We start from the raw sequence: 23,002 nt of genomic DNA, 5'->3' as shown, positions 1-23,002 counted from the left end.
AGAGATCATTCCCTTACTGACTGCGAGCAAGGACATAAATTCCTCAATGTCTACTGATACATCATCTCAGCCTTCGGACATGGCTCTTACCTTCTCTCCTGACAACACTGTCGCTGACTCAGAAGTGTCTCAATTACCTACCTCACATAGTGTGAATGATCTTCTCCAACACGCAGAGACGAAACGTGCAGTAACGAATACGTGCACAATTTTGTTACCGCATGAGTTCACCAAAGTCTCTGTTTGTGTTGCCGGTGCGAAAGAAGGAGTGGATGTACTAACCCTACCTGAGACGTGTTGTGTGAATGGCTTGACTTATGAGTCAGCGTGGTGTACAGTCTTAGAGGACAGTTTATGCTACCTGTACTTGCTCAATGTCACAAATGATCCACTAAAACTTAAAAGTGGTGTAAAGATTGGAGACTTCCTAGTATACCCAGTGGCCGTAAAGGTGTGCCAGGATTCCTCAATTCCTACTATTCAGACTGATGATAGTACGCCAATCAGTGTATGTACTATTAACTCTACGGGATCTGCGCCGACATATTCACCCGATATGCTCTCACATCTCACTTGCACAGATTTCCCAGAAAATACGCCTCAACTCCTCGACCTTCTGACCTTGTACAGAAACGTGGTTGCCTTACCTGGTGAACCGATGGGTAGAACAGACCTTGTCAAACATACGATTGAACTACTACCAGGAACTCAGCCGATTTCCTCACAGCCAGAGAAAGCAGACAGATCAAATGGTACAGAACATGTTAGACCAAGACATTATTGAACCCTCCGTCAGTCCATGGAATAGCCCACTTTTCTTAGTACCAAAGAAGGACAGCAACTTTAGACCAGTAGTCGACTATCGTAAGGTCAATTCTGTCACCGTTCCAGACCGTTTCCCGTTACCTGTCCTCACTGATTTGCTAGAATCCCTTGGTGAAAATAACGTAAACTTTTCATCTTTAGACCTCCTCAGCGGGTACTGGCAGGTCGAAATGGAAGAGTCCTCTCGCCCAGTCACAGCCTTTAGCACCCCTTCCAGACATTTTCAGTTTAAGAGACTCCCTTTTGGTCTGAGAAATGCTCCTTCCGTGTTCATGCGACTTATCCATTCAGTCTTCAGCGGTATGATGGGACACTCTCTTTTTGCTTACCTAGATGATATCATTGTTGTGAGTAAATCCATCCCTGATCATTTTACCAAACTCCAGCAAGTCCTTGAACGCCTCCAGTTCGCAGGCCTGAAAATCAATCTCAGTAAATGTGACTTCCTGCGAAAGAAAATCAAATTCCTAGGCCATGTCGTAGATGCACAAGGCATTCATACTAATGAGGATAAAACTAAGGCGATTATTAACTTCCCAGAACCTACCACTACCGAAGCTGTACGAAGTTTCCTGGGCCTCAGTGGCTATTATCGTTGCTTCATCCGGGATTATGCAAAGATCGCCGCTCCTCTGACCCACTTACTCAAGCAGAATGTGCCCTTTGTTTGGACTAACGACCAGTCACAGGCCTTCCAAAAGCTAAAGACAGCTCTTGTAAATGCCCCTGTTCTAGCATTCCCTGATTATACCACACCCTTCCTTCTCTGCACAGACGCCTCAGGCACTGGACTTGGTGCCGTTTTGATGCAACTCGATGAAGCATCAAGGAAGCGCGTAATAGCGTATGCTAGTTACACCCTTACAACCGCTGGACATAACTACAGTGTCACAGATCTCGAAGCGCTAGCGGTAATCTGGTCCTTGAAACATTTCAGAGATATAGTCTATGGTTATCCAGTGCATATCCAAACAGACCACCTTCCACTATGTGATTTGTTCAAGAATTACAACCTAACAGGTAGACTAGCTAGATGGTCTGTCATCATCCAGGACTTTAATCCCACTTTTCAATATGTACCAGGCAAGTTGAATGTAGTCGCAGACGCACTCTCACGTCACGTAGCAGCAGCTATAACATCACTGCAACCTGAAGTAACTGCAAACACTACACTAACGTCAGAAGTTGTTCGAAACTTTCAGCGCCAAGACCCCATGTGGTCCAAAGTCATTTATTTCGTAGAATCTGGCGATGCCTCGACCTTACCTACTCTGCCAGTATCACTAGATGAGTTCATGCTAGATGATGATCTCTTGTACAGGAAAACACTGCTAACAGGCAAAGATATGCCCAATCGCGAAGTATGCCAACTTGTTGTCCCCACTGCCCTGATACCAAAGGTTCTTCATATTGTTCATAATACTCCTCAAGCTTCTCATCCAGGTAAAGACCGATGCTTGCGCCGAGCACGTCTCAAATACTATTGGCCAACCATGCGCTGCGATATCAATACCCACTGTGACTCTTGCTTCTCCTGCCACCGCCACAAAGGATCAACCGGCTTACCAGCACCTCTCTTACAATACCCAATCCCATCACGACCATGGGAAACTGTCTCAATCGATCTCTTAAAACTACCTCTCACAGAATCTGGCGCTGAGTACTTGTTCGTAGCAGTCGACCACTTCTCCCGCTACTGTGTCCTCGTACCCCTCTCCAACAAGACCGCGAAGAGCGTTGCACGTGCCCTTGTAGATCACGTAATTTGCCCGTTCAGTACCCCTCTTACCATTCTTACTGACAACAGTACAGAGTTCAACAATAGCCTTCTAGATGAGATCTGTCGCCGCTTTCATATCAGTAAGTGCAATGTCGTGCCTAACCATCCAGCTTCCAATGGCCTTGTAGAACGCCACAACCGCAAAATCTTAGAGTGCCTCAGACATTTAGGCTCCCATAGTTCGTCCTGGGATGACTGGATTCCCCAAGTGGCATCCTCCATCAATAGTTCCATCAATGCATCCATTGCTGAATCTCCCTTCTTCGTCCTCTTTGGCTTTGACAAGGACCTCCCATACTCTCTCTTCTCCACAAAGCCAGAACCCATCTACAACATGGATGATTATGTTAAACTAAAATTGGCCAACTTCCAGACAATCCACCAGTATGTCCAATCCACTTTGGCTTCCTCTCAGGAGGACATGCTGCAGCGCCAACATAAGTCCGCCTGTCCTATCACTATCAATGTAGACGATCTTGTCTTTGCTCATTCCCATACGCGTTCCTCTAAGTTGGATGACAAATTTACAGGGCCCCACCGCGTCCTCACTCAACAAGGCAACAAATTTCACCTCCAGGACCTGTCCACTAGGGACACCAGATGGGTTCACGTCGATGACTTAAAGCGAGCACCCCGTGGCCTCGTGTTGGAAGAGTCACTTACACAACCTCCTGCCCCCTCTTCCCCTCCTCCCATCCCTCAGTCTACCTTGTCTCCACCTATCCCTTAGTCTCCTTCCTCTCCACCTCCACCTGCTCATTCATCAATCAATCAATATCGGTCCAAACTGCGCTCTGCCCATCAATCTCTTCACGACCTCCCCCATTAACTCTACCCTGATTTTCTAGGTACGATGTTAGCGATCTCCCTGCTGGCAGTGCTGACCCTCCTGGGCTCTGGGTCAGGTCAGGACGATGGTGGAGTACGTCCCGGGGCCTTGGTCGGCTCGGGAGGCGAGGTAATGCTTATCGAAGACGTAGCCTCTTTGCGCTACGATCTTGCGCCCCTGGCCGACGTAGCCATTGCCCTACCTGCCTACGCGCACCAGCTCCGTGGAATCAGGAACCATCTCATGGCCCTCATGGGGACACACAACCCGAATGAGTATCTCTATAACCTTTTCCTCCCACTCTCCTGGCAATTGCAATACATAAGTAACAGATTCACTGAGCTCAATGACACATTTTCCATTCAGACACCCGTGGGTCGTTCTCGTGTGAAACGAGGTCTCTTCGACTTCGGCGGTGAGATTCTGAGTGGCTTGTTTGGTGTTGCTATAGCCCGTGACATTTCTGGCTTCAAATCTGATCTCACTCATTTAGCTTCAGCCCTAGAATCACAACGCCGAGTCATTAAAATCCAACACACTATGTTACAGAAGCTCACAACCCAACTCAATGAAGTCACGTCCACTCTAAACAATTTCACCGATATCTTACAACGCCACCTTTCAGATCTCAACGTTATCTCTCAGTTCTTCTACCTCAAACTCAACATGGATAATCTCCAACTAGCCATTGACTCTCTCTTGTCTCAAGTCTCTGCCTTGGTTCGTATCTTGGTCGATGCTATCAATGAACGTGTCACTGCCGACTTAGTACCTGTCTCAGCTCTCCGTTCTGTCCTGGAATGGGCTCACTCCACCTTCGGTCTCTCCCCAGTCCTCCCCCTACTCCTCCCTTGAATATTATTATCCTGTTCTCGAAGCCACTCTTCTCACCACATACGTCGTCGTCCATATTCCTCTCCATTTTGCCATAACCTTTAACCTTTTCCACATCATTCCCTTCCCTTTCCGCCTCAACAACTCCTTGTTACAGAATATTTCCTTCAGAATATTTCCTCCTCTCCCATGATCATCTTTCCGTTGCCTTCCTTTCTTCCACAGACCTCCAGCAATGTTCCTCCCTTACTCCGACCTCTCATCTCTGTGCTGCCCACCTATTCGCTATCTTCCCTAGCAGTGCTACACCCTGTGAGTCTGCTTTAGTTCGCAACCATTCCATCTACTCGGCCTGTTCTTTTGTCCCAGCTCCTGACCTCCCGGTCCACCATGCTCACCTCAACCATGTCCAGTACTTCTTCTTTGCTGTTCCCATCTCTGTCACAATCATGTGTCCTGGTTCTTCGGTTCGATCCGTCCCCACTAGTGGTCTCTACAAAGCACCTGACTCTTGTACCGTCAAATCAGAGTCCGTCATCACTTACGCCACTCGCTATCACCAAGCTCTTCGTAAACACTCCTATGACATCTTTCAACCAATCGACATGCCTTCAACCCTACCATCTGCCAACATTACCATCACCTCCCCTAACTTGCGCATGCTCACCTTCCTCAATGACAGTGATTTCATTATGGATCAATTTTCTCTGGCCTTCAGCCGTTCATGGGTTCATCCAACAGTTGTGTTTCCCCCTGTGGTTATCGCTTTCATAGGTTTTCTACTCATCATCTGTGCAGTGCATTGTTGTGTCAGAAAAATGGAACGTCGACTCCAGGAAATCAGAGTCGCTACGGGCATCGTACCCCCTACACACGACGTAGAAACTCCCCGTACTTAGTGCCCTCACATTTAGTGCCTACCAATGCCATCTGACAATTAACCAACCTGTGAACAGATCTCTGCCTACTAGAAAATGATAGTATTTCTTTAATGCATTACTGAGTGCCAGTGTATCCTACAGAAAATACAAAAAAAAAAAAAATATGAAGGAAGAACAACAATAGAACTCTCATATCTACTCTTTGTTTATCATGTATCAAACTATTATTGTGTAATTCCCATTATGTCTTAATCCTTGTATATCTTATATGTATATATCCTTCTAATTCCCTCCCCTCAACATGGCCATGTCTCCCCTACTGCCCCTGTATCATCCTTATCCCTTGTACACACCTCCCGGTCCTGCCTTACTACTATAATCAAACACCATTTAACTCCCGGTGTCAGGAGACACCGTCTCCGCTACCCGGGGGAGTAGTGTACCCCCTCCACAATATGTCTACCCCCGATGTATATATGTCCCCCCCCCCAATGCATACATGCCCCCACTAAACTTGCTAGGTCAGTACGCTTTCCCACGCCTGAAGACGGCATTATTGCATCAGTTCATAGCAGCCAGCCGAGACGGGCAGACTATTTTACTGTGAGCTTGTAATAAACTCCTTATCTAGCTGTTTGTACACGGAGTTTCTATCACCAAAGTATTGCAAGTTACAGACTACCGGTCACCAAGACAAGAATAGGACACCTCAGTAGTGTTCATAGATCATGGTAGGATACATTCTGTAGTAAGTTAGTGGAAATCGGTCCAAGTTCTCCCTTCAGGTTTCTTGTGCAGGTCGGACTGAAATCTCAGATAGACACAGTCAACTTATCTCTTCTTACATATATACTGATGTGACTCTTTCTGACCTACCTTTCCACTGGGCATAAGGATTTGGATTTTTTTTTTTAAATCAGCAATAGCCCATGCTCTGACACATAACCTGAACCCTTCAAATTCCTCCTGCTGTCTCCGGTTCTCTTGGAATCGTCACGAGACTCTGAGGCCAGAATAATAAGTAGAACTCCATAACTGTCCACAGACAGTCACTAGTCTCCACCTACTGTTTCTTAGTGACCTTGGCACCCATGGGGAGATTTGGATTTCTTTTCTATCAGGAATGGTACATGCCAAGACTCATAGCCTGTGCCCTTCAGATTTCTTGGGTAGTATCCAATTCTCCTGGAATCGTCACTGGACTCTGAGGCCAGAATAATAATAATTACTTACTTACTCTTATTATGTAGCCAAAATAACAAGCTTCCCCATGTGGTAAGGTATGTATAATATACACAAGATCTGAAGGCCCTAAGGTAACTTCTTTTATAACATCTACAAGGGAACTGACAAAGGTGTCGAAGAATGTATGTGTCTGGTGTTCTTTCTTGCAATGACACTGACGTCATGGGGAAAATTTGGATTTTTTTTTTCTATCCGCAATGCCCCATGCCAGGACACATAACTGGGCCCTTCAGTTTCCCTGTGCAGTTACCGGTTCTCCTGGAATCGTTGCGAGACTCTGAGGCGAGAATAATAATAATAATACCTGCGAAGACAAGATTCTAGCTACGTAGTAGGTGGAGACAAATAATATAAGCAAAAACAATAGTTTCCACCTATTTAGTAGGTGGAGACTAATAATACCAGCGAAAACAGTAGTTTCCACCTATGTAGTAGGTGCACACTAATAATGATAATATTAACAATTACAACAACAAAGGAAGAAGCAGGAGAAAGGAATGAAAAGCAGGACAAAGGAAGAATTATCATCAGTATGACCAGTGAATTGGGCAAGGTATTCATTCACCATTCCTGTCCCCGGAATCCTGTGTGTCTATAGATAGATAGATAGATAGATAGATATAGACAGATAGATATGTATAGATATACATAAATACAATATACACACATATAAATAGATAGATAGATAGATAAAGATATAGACAAATACATAGACAGATAGATAGATACGTATAGATATACATAAATATAATATATATATATATATATATATATATATATATATATATATATATATATATATATATATATATATATATATATATATGAGAAAGGAATGAAAAGCAGGACAAAGGAAGAATTATCATCAGTATGACCATTGAATTGGGCAACATATCCTATTCATTCACCATTTCTGTCCCCGGAATCCTGTGTGTGTGTGTGTGTGTGTGTGTGTGTGTGTATATATATATATATAGATAGATAGATAGATAGATATAGATATAGATATAGATAGATGTATATATTGTATATGTATAGATAGATAGATAGATAGATGGATAGACAGATAGATAGATAGATAGATAGAGATACAGGTTGTTCATAAAGTCCTTAAGTTGTTTTAAATATTTTTTTAACAAAACCATGAATGAAAAAACTTTTCTTTTTTCTGTTTTTTGCATATTATGGAGTACACAAAGTTTTAATACATTAATTACAAAAGTTCAATGTGAAGTTAAGTTCAATGGAGTTCACTGGAGTTTACATTTGCGCCAATTGCTCAACAAGAAGTTCCCAGGCAGATGGATTGGGCGTGATGGGCCGATATCGTGGCAACCTCAGTCTCCTGATGTAACCCCCTTACATTTCTTCCTTTGGGACTATGTAAAAGATGAAGTCTAAAAACACCTGTTCCAAACATCGACATCCTTTGTGAACAGATAACGGAAGCCATACGTAAGGTCACCGGTGATATGCTGGGGGCCACATGGCAAGAAATCAATCATCGGTTGATTGTGCTGAGGGCCACAAAAGGAGCCCACATTTATCTTTTGTAACTCATATAAGTCTATTATGTACTGCATAACATGCAGGAAACCGCATCATTCTATCCCTAATGGTTTTGGTTAAATAAATATTTAAAACCACTCAAGGAGTTTTCGAACACATTTTATCTATTATTATATCACTGTTATGATATCAGTTTACTTGTATTTCAGTTAATCTGGCCATATTCTACAGGACAGTATGTAATACTTAGGTACAGTTATTGAGTATTATACAGTATACACGTGTGGCGCAAATGAACTAAGCATACGAGTTCAGTGAGTGGATGGGAAGTAGTGGCATCGAGGAAGTTAAGAGACGGAATAGAGAGACACTGTATGCAGAGGCGAAGAGAGAGGTGAAAAGATTAGTAAGACAAAAGTAAGAAGAGTGTGGATGAGGAATTTGGAAGGAAATTAAGTGCAAACTGGAGGGAATGTAAGAAAATGTTCTGGATGAGGTAAGAAGAGTTAAACAGGGTGAAAAAGAAAGTAGTCAGGAAGTGAAAGATAAAAATGGCAGATTGCTGATGGAGAAGGGAGAAAAAGTGAGCAGATGGAGAGAACGCTTTAAGGAAATGCTAAACATAAAGAATGGAAATAATGTAAGTAAAGGTGGCTGGGGAATGACTGGGAGAATGAATAAGATGAGAAGGGCGGAAGAGATCAGTAGGATGGAAGTAACGGAAGCAATGAAAAAAGGGAAGTGGGGAAAGCCCCAGGAACTGATGCAGCGCGTGGTGAAATGCTGAAGCACGGGGAAGAGACAGTAGAAGAATGGATATGTAAGATGTGCAGATTGGCCTGCGTGGAAGGTAGAGTCCTCGAGGATTTCCCTGTATGAAGGGAAGGGAGAAAAAGAAGTGTGCGGTAATCATAGGAGCATTTGTTTTTGTGAAATAGGGAAAGTATATGGTAGGATACTTTTTGGCAGAGTTAGGGAAATAATAGAGGAATTAGTTGGAGAGGAACAGGAAGGTTTCAGGAGAAGTGGATGTTTAGATCAGCTATTCACCCTAAAGTGTTTATTGGATAAGTTTCTAGAGATGAGACAGAAGTTGCATGCCGATTTCATGGATTGAGAGAAAGCATATAACAGAGTGGATAGACAAATAATATGGAAAATACTAAAAATATATGGAGTAATTTGGAAACCGTTAAATGCCTTGAAGATAATGTATGAGAAGAGTATGTACGTATGCAGTGCATGTGGATGCTGAGCAGAGTAAATTTTAAAAATTCAATGTTGGATTGAAACGGATGTGTCGTGTCTCCATTGTTGTTCAATTTGTATATGAATGGAGTTATAAAAAGAGATACAGGGTTGGGCAATGGATGTTGAAGTAGCCCTAATGAGAGGGAGCAGCGTTTGGAAACTTCCTGTTATGCTGTTTACAGATGATATTGTATTGTTAAGTGAAGACAATAGGGAACTGCGAGGCTTGGTGAATAAGTCTGAGAAAGTATTTAAGAAACAGAATCTATTGTAAAGGTGAAGGTAGGGTAAAGTTAGGTTGTGGTCTTCGAGAGAAATGAAGTCACTGAATGAACAGTGAGGCTGGATGGTGAAGAAACGGAAAATGTGAGTGCATTTAAGTACTTCGTGTCATATTTTCACAGGATACTAGAATTATAAGGTAAAGGAAACCTTCGAGCCGTAATTTGTCTTTCTTTACTTATTTATGCATGAGCTGTATGTGCACATGTACAGTCCAAGATATCTATACAGCAATTAGTCCAGACACAAAGGCTGTACGACACAGTTCAATGAAATCTGGCATCAACAGCTACAAGGCACAAAAGTCACACAACAAGTTTCCACGGAAAGTTCAAGGTGTCAGTTGTGCTGTATGTTCCTGTTAGGTCTGCCCGTGCCACACAAAGCACCTGGCACTCAGGTCCACTTCCAACTGAGACCTTCAACCAGTTCCCCATCTCTCACTTCACACCTCTCCAAATCAATCAGCTAGGCATTTGAGTTAACACATAGGTATATTGTGAATCATCGATAACAAATTCCCTTATCCTAGCTAACAAAATGTCAAATTATTAAGTGAACCCAACGTAAAGCAAGACAAGTATATTTCTAGAGAAACTAAAATTAATATTAAATAAACAACACTAAAATTAAATCTGAAACCTCGAATCAGCGAGCCTGACAGAATTATTAAGACCAAACAGTAACATACGAGTACTTAACAACCATCTTAAAAAAATAACTACCATATAGCAACACACCATTAAGTATAAAGAATACTCATACATTCAAAAGGTTAGGTATAGGTCCTGTGTCGTATGTAACTCCTGACTCTTGGGTAGTGTGATGAGTAACGTTTAAGGTTTAGAGAATGAAGTGTTTGAAAGCATACAGCATGGAAGAAGGGTTGCAGGTTCATTGAGAGCAGTGATTGGATATAGAAAAGTGAGCATGGAAGTAAAAAAAAATCGTTAAAAATGGTATTTTGATATCCACACTAACGTATGGAAGCAAAGCTAGGACTCTGCTGGAAGAATACAAGCCAAGTGTGGGTACAGTGGGAATGAGTTATTTGAGAGAAACATGTGGGGTTACATGGAAAGACAGACTGACAAATATGGAAGTAAAGGAGCGTTGTGGTGTGGATGTGGATGTGCTAGAAAGCGTTAGGAGAAATGCAGTGAGTCGGGTTGGCCATGTGGAGAGAATGGAGAGCGAGAGACTAACGACGAGAGTGTATGTGAGTGAGGTGGGTGGGGGAGAGGGGGAGAGACCAAGGATGAGGTGGAGGGATGGAGTGGTGTATATGAGAGAGGGGGTGTAAGATGGAGTGAGGGCATCGAAATAGCAGAGGACAGGGCAACATTGAGGCGATTTGTTTTGTTTGTGGCTGTCCCTTACGGGGTTAGGGCGCCCAGCTATAGATAGACAGATGTATTTTTATTTGTGTATTTTTTCTAAATTTTCAAATAAAGTGAAATGATTGATTCACTACTACTACTACTACTACTGCTGCTGCTGCTGCTGCTACTACTACTACCACTACTACTACTACTGCTACTACCATTTCTGTTACTACTACTACTAGAAAAACTACCATTACTACTACTACTACTACTACTACTACTACTTTTACTTCTACTACAGATTATGGTTGTTAGGAAGGTTTTTACTATTCTAATCCCTTAAATATGAAGTTTTTTTAGGTCTTTCTTTTCTGCCAAAGTTGCAATACCCAAAGTTATGGGGAGAATGCGAAATTACCTTCCTGGTGAAAACTTTTTAATACACCAAAACTGCTCACACATCATTATTCGTATAGACATTATTTTTACATAGCATATTCTCATGGCCTCTACACACTAGTCAACGTAATTCCAGTTCATTCCACTCTTTTATTTGTCCCTTACACCTTTTTCTCTACCCCACACCCTCTTTCATTTTTGGAGGATAATTTCAACTTTATCTGCAGTCAAACCATTATCTCTACAATATTCATTTTTATCGGGCACTTTCTTATGGCGTCTCTCCACCCACCACCACAATTCCAGCTCATTCCTTTATCCCCTACACCCATTTCATTACATCCCCCCCTCCCCCCCCACACACACACTTTCAATCCTGGAAGACATTTCTAGTAAAACTTTGCTACACTTAAGCCAATAACTCTGCGGTACTCATTTTTATAGGGTAACCTCTCATGGCCTCTTCCCACCCATGCGCAATCTCTTCTCCCATGCGCAATCTACGTTAGAAGAGGAGACTCATGTGAGGCTAACATAACAGTGCCTTACTTACTGTAGTACTATGAGGTCAAAAAACAACTCTACTCTTTTTTCTCTAACTTGGCCTAAAATTACCATTTCTCCAATTTCAATGCTGAGTTGTAGGAATATATAGATACTAGAATATGATGCTAGTCATGAGGACATGCTATGAAAAGGAGGTATATTTGCGGCATTGTCATTATCTGCGTCTGAGCTACAGTAAGTGAAATAAGCTGCAGGTGGACGAAAATCTGGGTCAAGTTAGAGTAAAAACAATATAGTCTGGTGAAGGATTGATTTTCAGGATCATCTCTCTCTCTCTCTCTCTCTCTCTCTCTCTCTCTCTCTCTCTCTCTCTCTCTCTCTCTCTCTCTCTCAATATTCCTCGTATACAGTGGTATGTTGGATCTAAGTCTGGGAATAGGGAATATGTTCTCGGGATCCTGATTATTAACATCTTATTCACTGCCATTACATCTGTTTTATGTAATATATAGATTTATTTATTTATATCTACTACGTGTGTGTGTGTGTGTGTGTGTGTGTGTGTGTGTGTGTGTGTGTGTGTGTGTGTGTGTGTGTGTGTACCTGGAAATCTATGAGTTTGGAGTAAAATAATGCGTGGTCATCTCACCTGGAAATTCTGGTGTAGCGCCTCCAGAGTGAAGCGTGACCTTTGACCAAGAAGACTGTTGTCGTGGACCTTGTGTTGACCCGTGGCCGTCTCCCGAGCATCGTAACTGCAACACACATGCAATGGCTCATGTGATATACACCATAATTCCTTTTTTTTTATTGGAATCCATCAGTCATGACAACAGGTCAACTCTGGAACTGTCTCCCTCTGCCTATATTTCCTACTGCCTATGATCTCCAGTCTTTCAGATGCAGTGTGCCCAGGCATCTCGAAATGAACGGATCTTGAATTTGGTTCTCTGTTATCTTTTTATTGTTTGTTCTTGGAGAGAACAATTTACAGGCTCCTGGCCTTTGGTTCCTATTTCTTTGCATTAAACAAAAATGTGGAGAAGACGGAGAATGACAGGCTAAGTGTGCATGTGAGTGACGTGGAAGGGGGGAGGGGGGGAGGGAGAGGAGACTGAGGAGATGAAGGGATGGAGTAGAGAGGTATATAAGAAAGGAGGTGTAAGTTGGAGGGAGGGCAGCGAAATGGCAGGGGAAAGGACGACTTGGACGCGATTTGTTTGTGGCCACCCCTTACGGGCTTAAGGCTTCTGGCTGTAGATAGTTAGGTAGACAGACAGGCAGAAAGAGGTAGGACGGACATCTGGTAGTGCTCATGACTGGACCGTCACACTGCCGTATAGCATAACTTCTACCAGAATTCCTTTATTCCTAGGACTGTTTCTCTTTGGAACTCGCTTCCCCTGATTAGTTCCCCTCCAAACTTTAACCTAAAGCCGTTCAAGTCCAATTACTACATATTATTTATAATCAGAGGACATCTGCAGTCTGGTGTACGAATCTCTTTGCTTCATCTTCTTCTTGCTCTCCCTCTTCTTCTTCCTCTATTCATCTCCTGTTAAAAAAAAAAAAAAAAAGACCAGAAGCACTCAGAGGTGTTCCCTCCTGGACAGAAAATAAACAAAGAAAGAAAGAAGTTAGAGAGTCAAATTCAAAATCCGTTCTTTTCGAGATGCCTGTACACACTGCATATAAACGACTGCAGGTCGTAGGTATAGGAAAATACAGACAGAAAAACAGTTTCATAGTTGACCTGTTGCAAACATGAAGGGCGTTTCGATTGCCTGTATTACCGGTTATCAAGTGTACAGAATAGTCTAACCCATATTAGGCTAGACATCTGCAGCGTCCACCCAGGAGTCAAACTTCCTCATATTTATCTGCACCTCAATGTAGGATGGACCCTGGTCCGACCCTGGTGAGGCAGTGTGTACCACAAGGGGACGCCGTATCCTTACACGGTGTATATACTGTACTACACCTGTAGGACGGCCTCACAGAACCAATTATTAACCTGTAGTTGACGAGACTGCTCGACCAGACAGACCGGGATTAACAACAACAGTCCACCAGTGCGAGGAGATCTTTGTAAGCTGAAAGAATTCGTCTGGCAATAGGGAAAAAACCAGGACTGTTACTTCTATACGTGCCATTGTAATATACCATAATCATGTCACAGCCATAATCAGTTCCTTTCCTCGGAGACTACCGTGTTTACATAGAATTAATTAAGCCTTTGTCAGACGGAAGGAATGAGTCTTCTTGGTTACTAGTTGAAGTGAACCTCCAGTCGAACAACACATGGCCATCCACCAAGCTGAATGGGGTTAGGAATTTTTGTCTTATTAAATACTCCACATCTATCTACATCTTCCTGTTTATACATTTATTATCCATCTACCTATTAGTCTGTTGTCAGACGCTTTCATCTCGTGAGGGATGGCCACAAACAAATCGCTTCCAAGTCGCCCAGTCCTTTGTCATTTGGCTGCCCTCCGTCCAACTCACTCCCCCTCCACTCACATATCACTTCATTACATCCCTCCATCTCATCCTTGGTCTCCCTCTCCTTGCTCTCCTCCAAATTACGACGGAAAATTTTTCCCCGTAAAATAGTAGTAGTGGTAGCAATAGCAATAACCTCACGTTAATGTGAAACGTGAACCCAGTGGACTGCAAGCTAAATTTGTCCTCCTCCTCCTCCTCCTCCTCCTCCTCCTCCTGCAGTCCACCATCCTCTTTTGGGGGGATACGCAGGGATTTGAGAGAATTGTGTATAACCAGGCAGTTAAGCCGTCCAGTTATATAAGTGTCACCACGTGAAGGCGTCCCTCCCCTGCGCCAGCCCTCATAAATGTCATTGCAATTGAAATTCAAGGAAGGAGAACGGTGACAAAGAATGATATATTGAAGGGAATCACTGGAAAGTTTACTGCACCAAGATGTCATTTGCAAATCGATAAATAATAATGGAAGACATATTTATCTGAATCATCACCATCATCACCATCATCATCACCATCATCACCACGAACAACATCATCATCATCATCATAATCCTGGTCGAAGCTCTCCTGTTTATACTGTCAATCTCGCAGGGAATATGGAGGGTGGCACACTTTTTCTCCCGAACTCAAGGGCTGGAAGATATGGTTACCACCCAGCGTCATTAGTGATTTCCTGGGTTACACTAAACCATCAGACATGTTACTCAGTGCAGACCTATTTGGACAGCACCAACATCAAGTGAGTTCATTCCTAACAAACAAACAAACACACACACACACACACACACACACACACACACACACACACACACGTTTACTAATTATATGACTCCTCTCTCTCTCTCTCTCTCTCTCTCTCTCTCTCTCTCTCTCTCTCTCTCTCTCTCTCTCTCTCACACACACACACACACACACACACACACACAACAGCCATGTTTCAAAATTGTATAACAACTCTTACCCTCTCTCTCTCTCTCTCTCTCTCTCTCTCTCTCTCTCTCTCTCACACACACACACACACACACACACACACACAATAGCCATGTTTCATAATTATTTAACCACTCTAACCCCTCTCTCTCTCTCTCTCTCTCTCTCTCTCTCACACACACACACACACACACACACACACACACACAATAGCCATGTTTCATAATTATTTAACCACTCTAACCCCTCTCTCTCTCTCTCTCTCTCTCTCTCTCTCTCTCTCTCTCTCTCATACACACACACACACACTAATCATGTTTCCTAATTCTATAATGACTCTAACTCTCTCTCTCTCTCTCTCTCTCTCTCTCTCTCTCTCTCTCTCTCTCTCTCTCACACACACACACACACACACACATACAAATAGTACCAATCTATATAATACTAAAATCCCATTCTGTTTATCTGTTTGTTTGTACCCTCTAATTAGCCTGAACGATGCATCACAGCGCAACAGTTATTAAATCACCGTACCTAAATTGCGGTGACTTAAAGTGACTTGAAGAATGAGTTTAAAAAAAAAAAAAAAATTGTGCAATCGGCCTCCGGTTACCAAAAATGTTGTTTAATGACACACATGCATATTATAATGAGGTATATGCGGCGGGGCATTTCCGTGGAGTATCGTGTCTCTGGAACGAGAGAGAGAGAGAGAGTTTGTCTGCTTGTCTGTCTGTCTTCTATGGAAATCTAGAGAGATACATATGAAACTCTTTTAACAGTTCTGACAGGTGTAACTTCTTACGGCGAATTTAAACTTTTTAACCATGTACATTACATAAGGTAAAGTGGCTCCTCTGATGGCCAAAATTATAATGAATCAAAAATACTCTTCAATAACCAGATAATTAGCTACAGCGGGTCGGATGGGTAGACAGATTAGTGGGCTGGGTGGACAGGGTTGGAGGGTGGGTGGGTAATGGGAAAATATGTCCATTGTAGAAATAGGTCCATGGAAAACATAACCTTGGGGAAACTGGGCCCAAGGATAAAATGGGAACCAGAGGGTCTTCTCCCACAAGGAGTGGCCATCCAGGATCCCAGGTAATGAACAACCACAGATTTTACCCAGGCAACGTCGGGTACCCCTTCTAGTATATTATAAAAATCACTGAGCATCGGAAATTTAATTTTTAAAATATTGTTTCTGGGGGCAATGTTTTCTGAGGCTCCCTAGCACCTCTTCCTAAGTGATATATCTGGCTCATTACACCTTACTGTGATAGTCTGTGTTACATAATATTTCAAATATCGCCATACTTTGCATAAATAACGTACAGAATAATATTAGCCAGGCATACCTCCCCTAAAATCAGTAAGAAGTGTTAGGGAGCTTCCTTAGCTGGCGAGAATACGACCTTATGATTCTCCTGATTGCTATGCCCGTACTCTGGTCGATGAAGGAAGCTCCCTAACACCTCTTCCTTAGGGATTTCTTTTTGTACGGGTGGTTAATATCCTACTGTACGTTATGCAGCGTATGTCGATACTGGAAGGATTTATGTAACACAGAATGGGACAGTAAGGTGTAGTGAACAAAATAAATCGCTCAGGAAATGGTGTTAGGGTAGAAGTTAGGGTAAGCAGGGTAGTTTTTTTTTTTTTTTTTTTGATAATGAATGGAGGAAGGTAAAATAAAGGGAAAAAAAATAAGTCCATGTGCCTAAAGGCATCCTCCATTCATAAAATACTTAAAACAATTGGGTTTAAAATTGAGAGGATTAAATGTATGTGGGAAGCAACTCTCAGGAAGTGAATTCCAGAGAGTAGTAGTTCTGGGGATAAATGAATTTTGATAAGCAGAGGTTCTGCATTGTGGGAGAGACAGTGTGAGTTCATGGGCGCTCCCAGCTGCCCGAGTATTTCGGGAGAAAATGTGAAGGGGAGGCACAATTGAAGCCAGTTCGTTAGAGGATTTACGGTAAAAATATCGATAAAATAGTGCTAAAGAAGCAACATCTCTACGTACTGATAACGGGAAAAGGTAGCTCTAAAAAGGGTAGTAGCAAAAAGGGCAGTAGTAAAATGGGCTCCTGTGAAAAGGTGGTAGTGAGAACATTAGTTGTAAAAAAAAAGGGTAGTAGTAGAAAGGGTAACTGTAAAAAAAAAAAAAAAAAAGGTAGCAGTAAAATGGGTAATTGTAGCTACAGTATAATGGGTAGTAGTAAAAGGGTAATTGTAAAAAAGGTAATAGTAGAAAGGATATTAGTAAAGGGGACAGTACTAAAAAGGTAATTGTAAAAGGGGTAATAGTAAAAATAATAGTAAAGAGGGTAATAGTAAAAAGGGTAGTTGTGTTCTCACCTATAAAATGGCTTGGTGGAATCGTCTTTGTACCACAGGATAAGGCTGGGTCGGTCTCCTGGGAGGGGCAGCTCGCAGGGCAGATGGGCTGTGTGTCCTGCCAGGGTGATACGGGACACAGTGGTGGTGGCTGTAGGGAGAAAAAGATAAGTGTTAGGCAGGGCAAGTTTGTAGGCAGGACCAGTGGTAGGCAGGACAGGTGGTAAGCAGGACCGGTGGTAGGCAGGGCAGGTGGTAGGCAGGACAGGTAGTAAACACAGATGGTAGGCAGGGCAAGTGGTAGGCAGGGTGGGTGGTAAGCAGGGTAGGACAGATGGTAGGCAGGGTAGGACAGGTTGAAGGCAGAGCAGGTGGTGATAGGCAGGATAGGTGGTAGGAAGGATATGGTAAGCAGGGCAGGAGCTAGGCAATATAGGTGATATGTAGGGCAGGTGGTAGCAGGATAGGTGGTAGGCAGGAGAGATGGTAGGCAGAACAGATGGTAGACGGGATAGGTGGTAGCAGGACAAACAGGATAGGTGGTGACCAGGGCAGGTGGTATGCATGACAGGAGATAGGCAGGGCATTATATGGGCAAGACAGGTGGAAGCAGGACATATGATGGGCAGGACAAACAGGACAGGTGGTAGACAGGACAGGTGGTAAGCATGAAAGGTGGTAGGCAGAACTTGTGGCAGGCAGAACTGGTAGCAGGAACAACAGGTAGCAGGGAGGGCAGGTGGTATGCAGAAAAGGTAGTAGACAGGACAGATGGTAGGCAGAACAGGCAGTAGGCAGAACAAGTGGTAGCAAGACAGGTGGCAGGCAGGACAGGTAGTAGGGAGGGTAGGTGGTAGGCTGGACAGCTGGTAGACAGAATAAATGGCAGGCAGCCTAAATGGTAGGCAGAACGTGTGGTAGGCATTGGCAGGTGGCAGGCAGGGCAGGTGGTAGTCAAGGGAGGTGGTAGGCAGGGGAGGTAGTAGGCAGAACTGGCGACAGACTGAAGAAGGTGGTAGAAAAGGCAGGTGGTAGGAAGAATGGGTCGTAGGCAGGACAGGCAGTACGCAGAACAAGTGGTAGGCAGAACAGTTGGTTGGCAGGACAGGCAGTAGGCAGAACAGGTGGTAGGCAGGGCAGATGGTAGCAGACTAAGTGGCAGGCAGAGCAAGTGGTAGGCAAAGTGAGCCGTCTCCACAACACACAAGATACTGCCATGTGAGTTTCTAGTGAGGCGCTATTTACATACCTTCCTGTACACTGAGCAACAACAACAACAGCAGTTTCTAATACTACTACTGCTGCTACTACGACTACTACTGTCACTCTCACTACTACTACCACCACCACTACTACTACTACCACTACTATTACCACTGTCACTACAACTACCAATACTACTACTACTAAACTACTACCACCATCACTATCACTACTATTAATATTATTTCCGTCACTACCACCGCAACTATTAATGTCATTACCACTAGTCCTACTGCTATAATTATCAATATCACTACCACTACCACCGCTACTGCTACAGGAGCGTACCAGGCTAAACACCTGTGAGGGGGTTCCCAAATTTTCATCCTTCCTCGAGCCCCTCCGGGGCGAGGACAGGTATTGTTTTCCCTCGGTTTGTCTGTTTGTTTGTTTGTCTGTCTGTCTGTCTGCCTGTCTGTCTGTTAACAACTTTACGCGAAAACTACTGGCGCGATTTTGACTACAGTTACAGGGATGATGGGCTATGACCTCATGATCTGACTAAATTTTGAGCCAAACCGGGCCAAGGCCCAGGCTGTAGGGCCAAAAAAAAAAAAAAAAAAAAAAAAAAAAGTAAAATAATCGTTTTTGCGCTATAACTCGTTTCAAATTCGTCATATCGATATGAAACCAAAACCTAAAAGTGCATCTTTCAAATCTGCATCCTATAACATGCCTCATTACATCAGGGGGTCACCCCTCAGGGCATAAAATCTTCATTTTTCACCCGATGTACCTCAAATTAGATATGTGACATCTTAGGCTAGATATCCTGTTGTGTTTATACGTCAGCATTAAAATGATTTTTTTTTTTTTTTTTTTTTTTAATGTGTCCGACTCTGGGCATAGGCTTCACAGCCTGCTATCAAGGCCCAGCAGTCCTCCTACATACCATACACCTCTACATGTCACCACCTCGGCGCTAACACCCACCGTCCATATTGAATACATGCTAGGGCTGTCTCATACAGGACTGGTGTATTGGTATTAGCGGGGGTATTTTTACGACATGTCGACGGGTCTTCTGGTAGATCAGTAAAGCCTGAATTAATGAAATTCAAATCCTTAAACTGTTCCCTGCCCCAGCCGGGATTCGAACCTGGGTCCGATGGGACTGCAGGCCACCTCTCTACCGATTGAGCCACCGCCTCCCCCCGGGAAAGGGTTTGCTGCGCCATGGCACCGCTTCTTGTTCTTAAAATTATTTATATTACGTCGGGTATCAGTGCTGAGCATATCAACTGCAGGTGCATAAAGGTCCCAAGCTTTGTATATGAAGAGTGGTGTGTCCAGAGTATAAGGGATTTATATTTATACCATTTTACTTCTCAAAAACCACCAATGTTTACAAGTTTAAGCCGTCAAGGAGGACGGGATGCTTGTTGACACCACCACCTTCATCCTGTAAGATCTAACTAGACTGATTACCTTATGTTGTGTACATAACTACTCAAGACTTCTGTAAATAGCTAAAGACTGCATGCTGCCATAATCTTAAGCTATTTTGTGAACGTGAATCAGATAAACCTAACAGGGCCCTGGCAGTGAAAAAATACAATGGAGAAATAATGTAAACATCCTTGTATGTCACTTGAATAATTCGACCAGAGGAGACTATCCACCTCTTTCATTACAAGAAATACTTCTCTCCCATTCTCATGATGAGATTTTAAAAAATAGAGACTGTAACAATGTTGGAACAAATATGCCATGGCGAAGTGATCCAGATAAAACATGTCGACTTCAGTGGTCTCCTGAACCTACACCATGAAACTGGCAGTTTTATAGAATACAAATGCTTGACCGACACTCGAAAATAATGCCTCCGATTGGATTCGATATTTTTGCCCAACTGTTTTCAAATCTGTCTCAGGAGGTGACGAAAACAAGCGAGTTCCTCCCGAAATTTGTGGATATGAAAACAGATTGTAAACAGCAGACACACTGAGGTAAGTACCGTAAGTACATAGAGATGTAATTCTTTTCAAAATCAAGTTTGGCTTTGCTGTCGCTGGATTAGGTGAGAAAATACTGTAGTCTATTTGAATGACCTGTGCAGCTGAGATGCATGCGGCAAGTAGGGTGTGTTTGATATGCGGCTGCTGATTGGCCGCCGATGTCATTGAAGTAAATGCAGGTATGTATTGTTGTGCAACATGCGGACATAGGTGTACACCGTGGGTGGATATTATAGCGCAACATGCGGATGTAGGTGTATACCGAGCGTGGATGCGGTGCAACGTGCAGACGTGGATGTACACCGTGGGTGGATAATTTATTTCAAACGTCACTCATCGTTGTATGAAACTTTATAATCAACTTTAATTTTCTTTGATGACAGTAAACTTTTAAAGCAGATTTTGAGCTCTTCAGCTTCAGATATTGTTCCATATTTAATCTGGCAGCTAGTATTGAAGGCAGTTTAAAAATATAATTATATATGTTTTAAAACAAGAAGAGGTGTAGATTTAAATCATCGGCGGCCAATCAGCAGCCGCGATTCAAACACGCCCTGCTCAGCCCATGCATCTCAGCTGCACAGGTCAATCAAATAGACTAGGGGTGAGAACCTTTATCCTATTAAGGGCCATTAGGATATTTTTAACATTATTTTCGGGCAATACAAAATTATCAATTTAAAATCAACTGTAGCCCAGTACATAATTATATCTATCTATCTATCTATCTATCTATCTATATATATATATATATATATATATATATATATATATATATATATATATATATATATATATATATATATATATATATATATATATTGCCAGACGCCTCAATCCCGTTTGGGGTGGCCACAAACAAATCGCCTCCAAGTCGCTCTGTCCCCCGCCATTTCACTGCCCTGCTCCCAACTCACACACCCCTCTCTCATATACCTCTCCACCCCGTCCCTCCATCTCATCCTCGGCCTCCACCTCCCTCTTCCCCCCTCCACCTCACTCACATACACTCTCTTCGTCAGTCTTTCACCCTCCATCCTCTCCACATGGCCAAACCACCTCAGTGTGTTCCTCATAACGCTTCCTATCACATCCACATCAACACCACAACGTTCCTTTATATCCTCATTCGTCAGCCTGTCTCTCCATGTGACTCCACAGGCTCCTCTTAAATAACTCATTTCCACTGCTCTCACTCTTGACCTGTGTCCTTCCAACAACGTCCAAGCTTCACTTCCGTACATTAGAGTTGGTATCACAATACTGTCATGTAGTAACTTTTTCACTTCCATGCTCACTTCCCTGTTTCTTATCACTGCTTTCAAAGAACCAGCAACCTTTCTTCCCTGCTGTACCCTTTCAAGCACTTCACCCTCCAAACCTCCATCCTTACTCATCACACTACCCAAGTACTTAAACGTACTCACATTTTCCAATTCCTCAACATCCAACCTCGCTGTACATTCACTGACTTCACCTCTCTCAAAGACCATCACTTTACTCTTCCCTACAGTCATCTTTAGATTCCGTTTCTTACACACTCTCCCAGACTCATCCACCAAGCCTTGCAGCTCCCCTTCGTCTTCACTCAACAACACAGTATCATCTGCAAACAACAGTACAGGGAGTTTCCAAACACATCCTCTCTCACCAGGGCCACTCCAACATCTACTACCCTACCTTGTACCTCTTTTATTACCCCATCCATGTACAGATTGAACAACCATGGAGACATGACACATCCCTGTTTCAACCCAACTTTCAAAGAGAAAAATTCACTTAGTTCACCATCCACACGCACTGCAGCCTTCGCACCATCGTACATACTCTTCACGGCATTCAACAACTTCCCATCTACTCCATATATTCTTAACACTTTCCACAATCCTTCTCTATCCACCCTGTCATATGCTTTCTCCAAATCCATGGAAGCCGCATACAACTTCTTTCCCTCCTCAAGAAACTTTTCCACTAAAGATCTAAGAATGAATATCTGATCTACACAACCTCTTCCCTTCCTAAAGCCTCCCTGTTCTTCTCCAACTAATTTCTCTGTTCTTTCTCTAACTCTGTCAATAAGTATCCTACCATACATTTTTCCTATTATATTAAGAAAACAAATGCTCCTATGATTACCACACACTTCTTTTTCCCTTTTTCCTTTGTACAAGGGAATAATTATACCTGACTTCCAATCCTCCGGGACTCTACCTTCCTTCCAGGCCAATCTGCACATCTTCCACATCCATTCTACTACTATCTCTCCCCCATGCTTCAGCATTTCACCACACACTCCATCAATTCCTGGGACTTTCCCCGATTTAACTTTCTTCA

General features: G+C 43.0%; 1 protein-coding gene across 1 annotated transcript in view; it reads right to left on the bottom strand.

The window, feature by feature from the left end:
• LOC145406141 (nephrin-like) overlaps nucleotides 1-23,002 on the bottom strand; it is a 199,006-nt gene that overhangs the window by 165,338 nt on the left and 10,666 nt on the right. Inside the window, exons 2-3 of the mRNA XM_080277339.1 lie at nucleotides 17,469-17,598; nucleotides 12,317-12,422 (exon numbers count right to left, since the gene is read on the bottom strand). Of these exons, the coding sequence (XP_080133465.1) occupies nucleotides 12,317-12,422; nucleotides 17,469-17,598 (236 nt within the window). The remainder of the gene's footprint in view (nucleotides 1-12,316; nucleotides 12,423-17,468; nucleotides 17,599-23,002) is intronic.

This window comes from Coenobita brevimanus, chromosome 69 (genome assembly GCF_032717465.1).
Source record: "Coenobita brevimanus isolate Jiangsu-jjx chromosome 69, ASM3271746v2, whole genome shotgun sequence".
In the NCBI taxonomy this organism is placed as follows: Eukaryota; Metazoa; Arthropoda; class Malacostraca; order Decapoda; family Coenobitidae; genus Coenobita; species Coenobita brevimanus.
The sequence above is the reverse complement of the archived record's forward strand: the minus strand, read 5'-3'. Positions and strand labels throughout refer to the sequence as shown.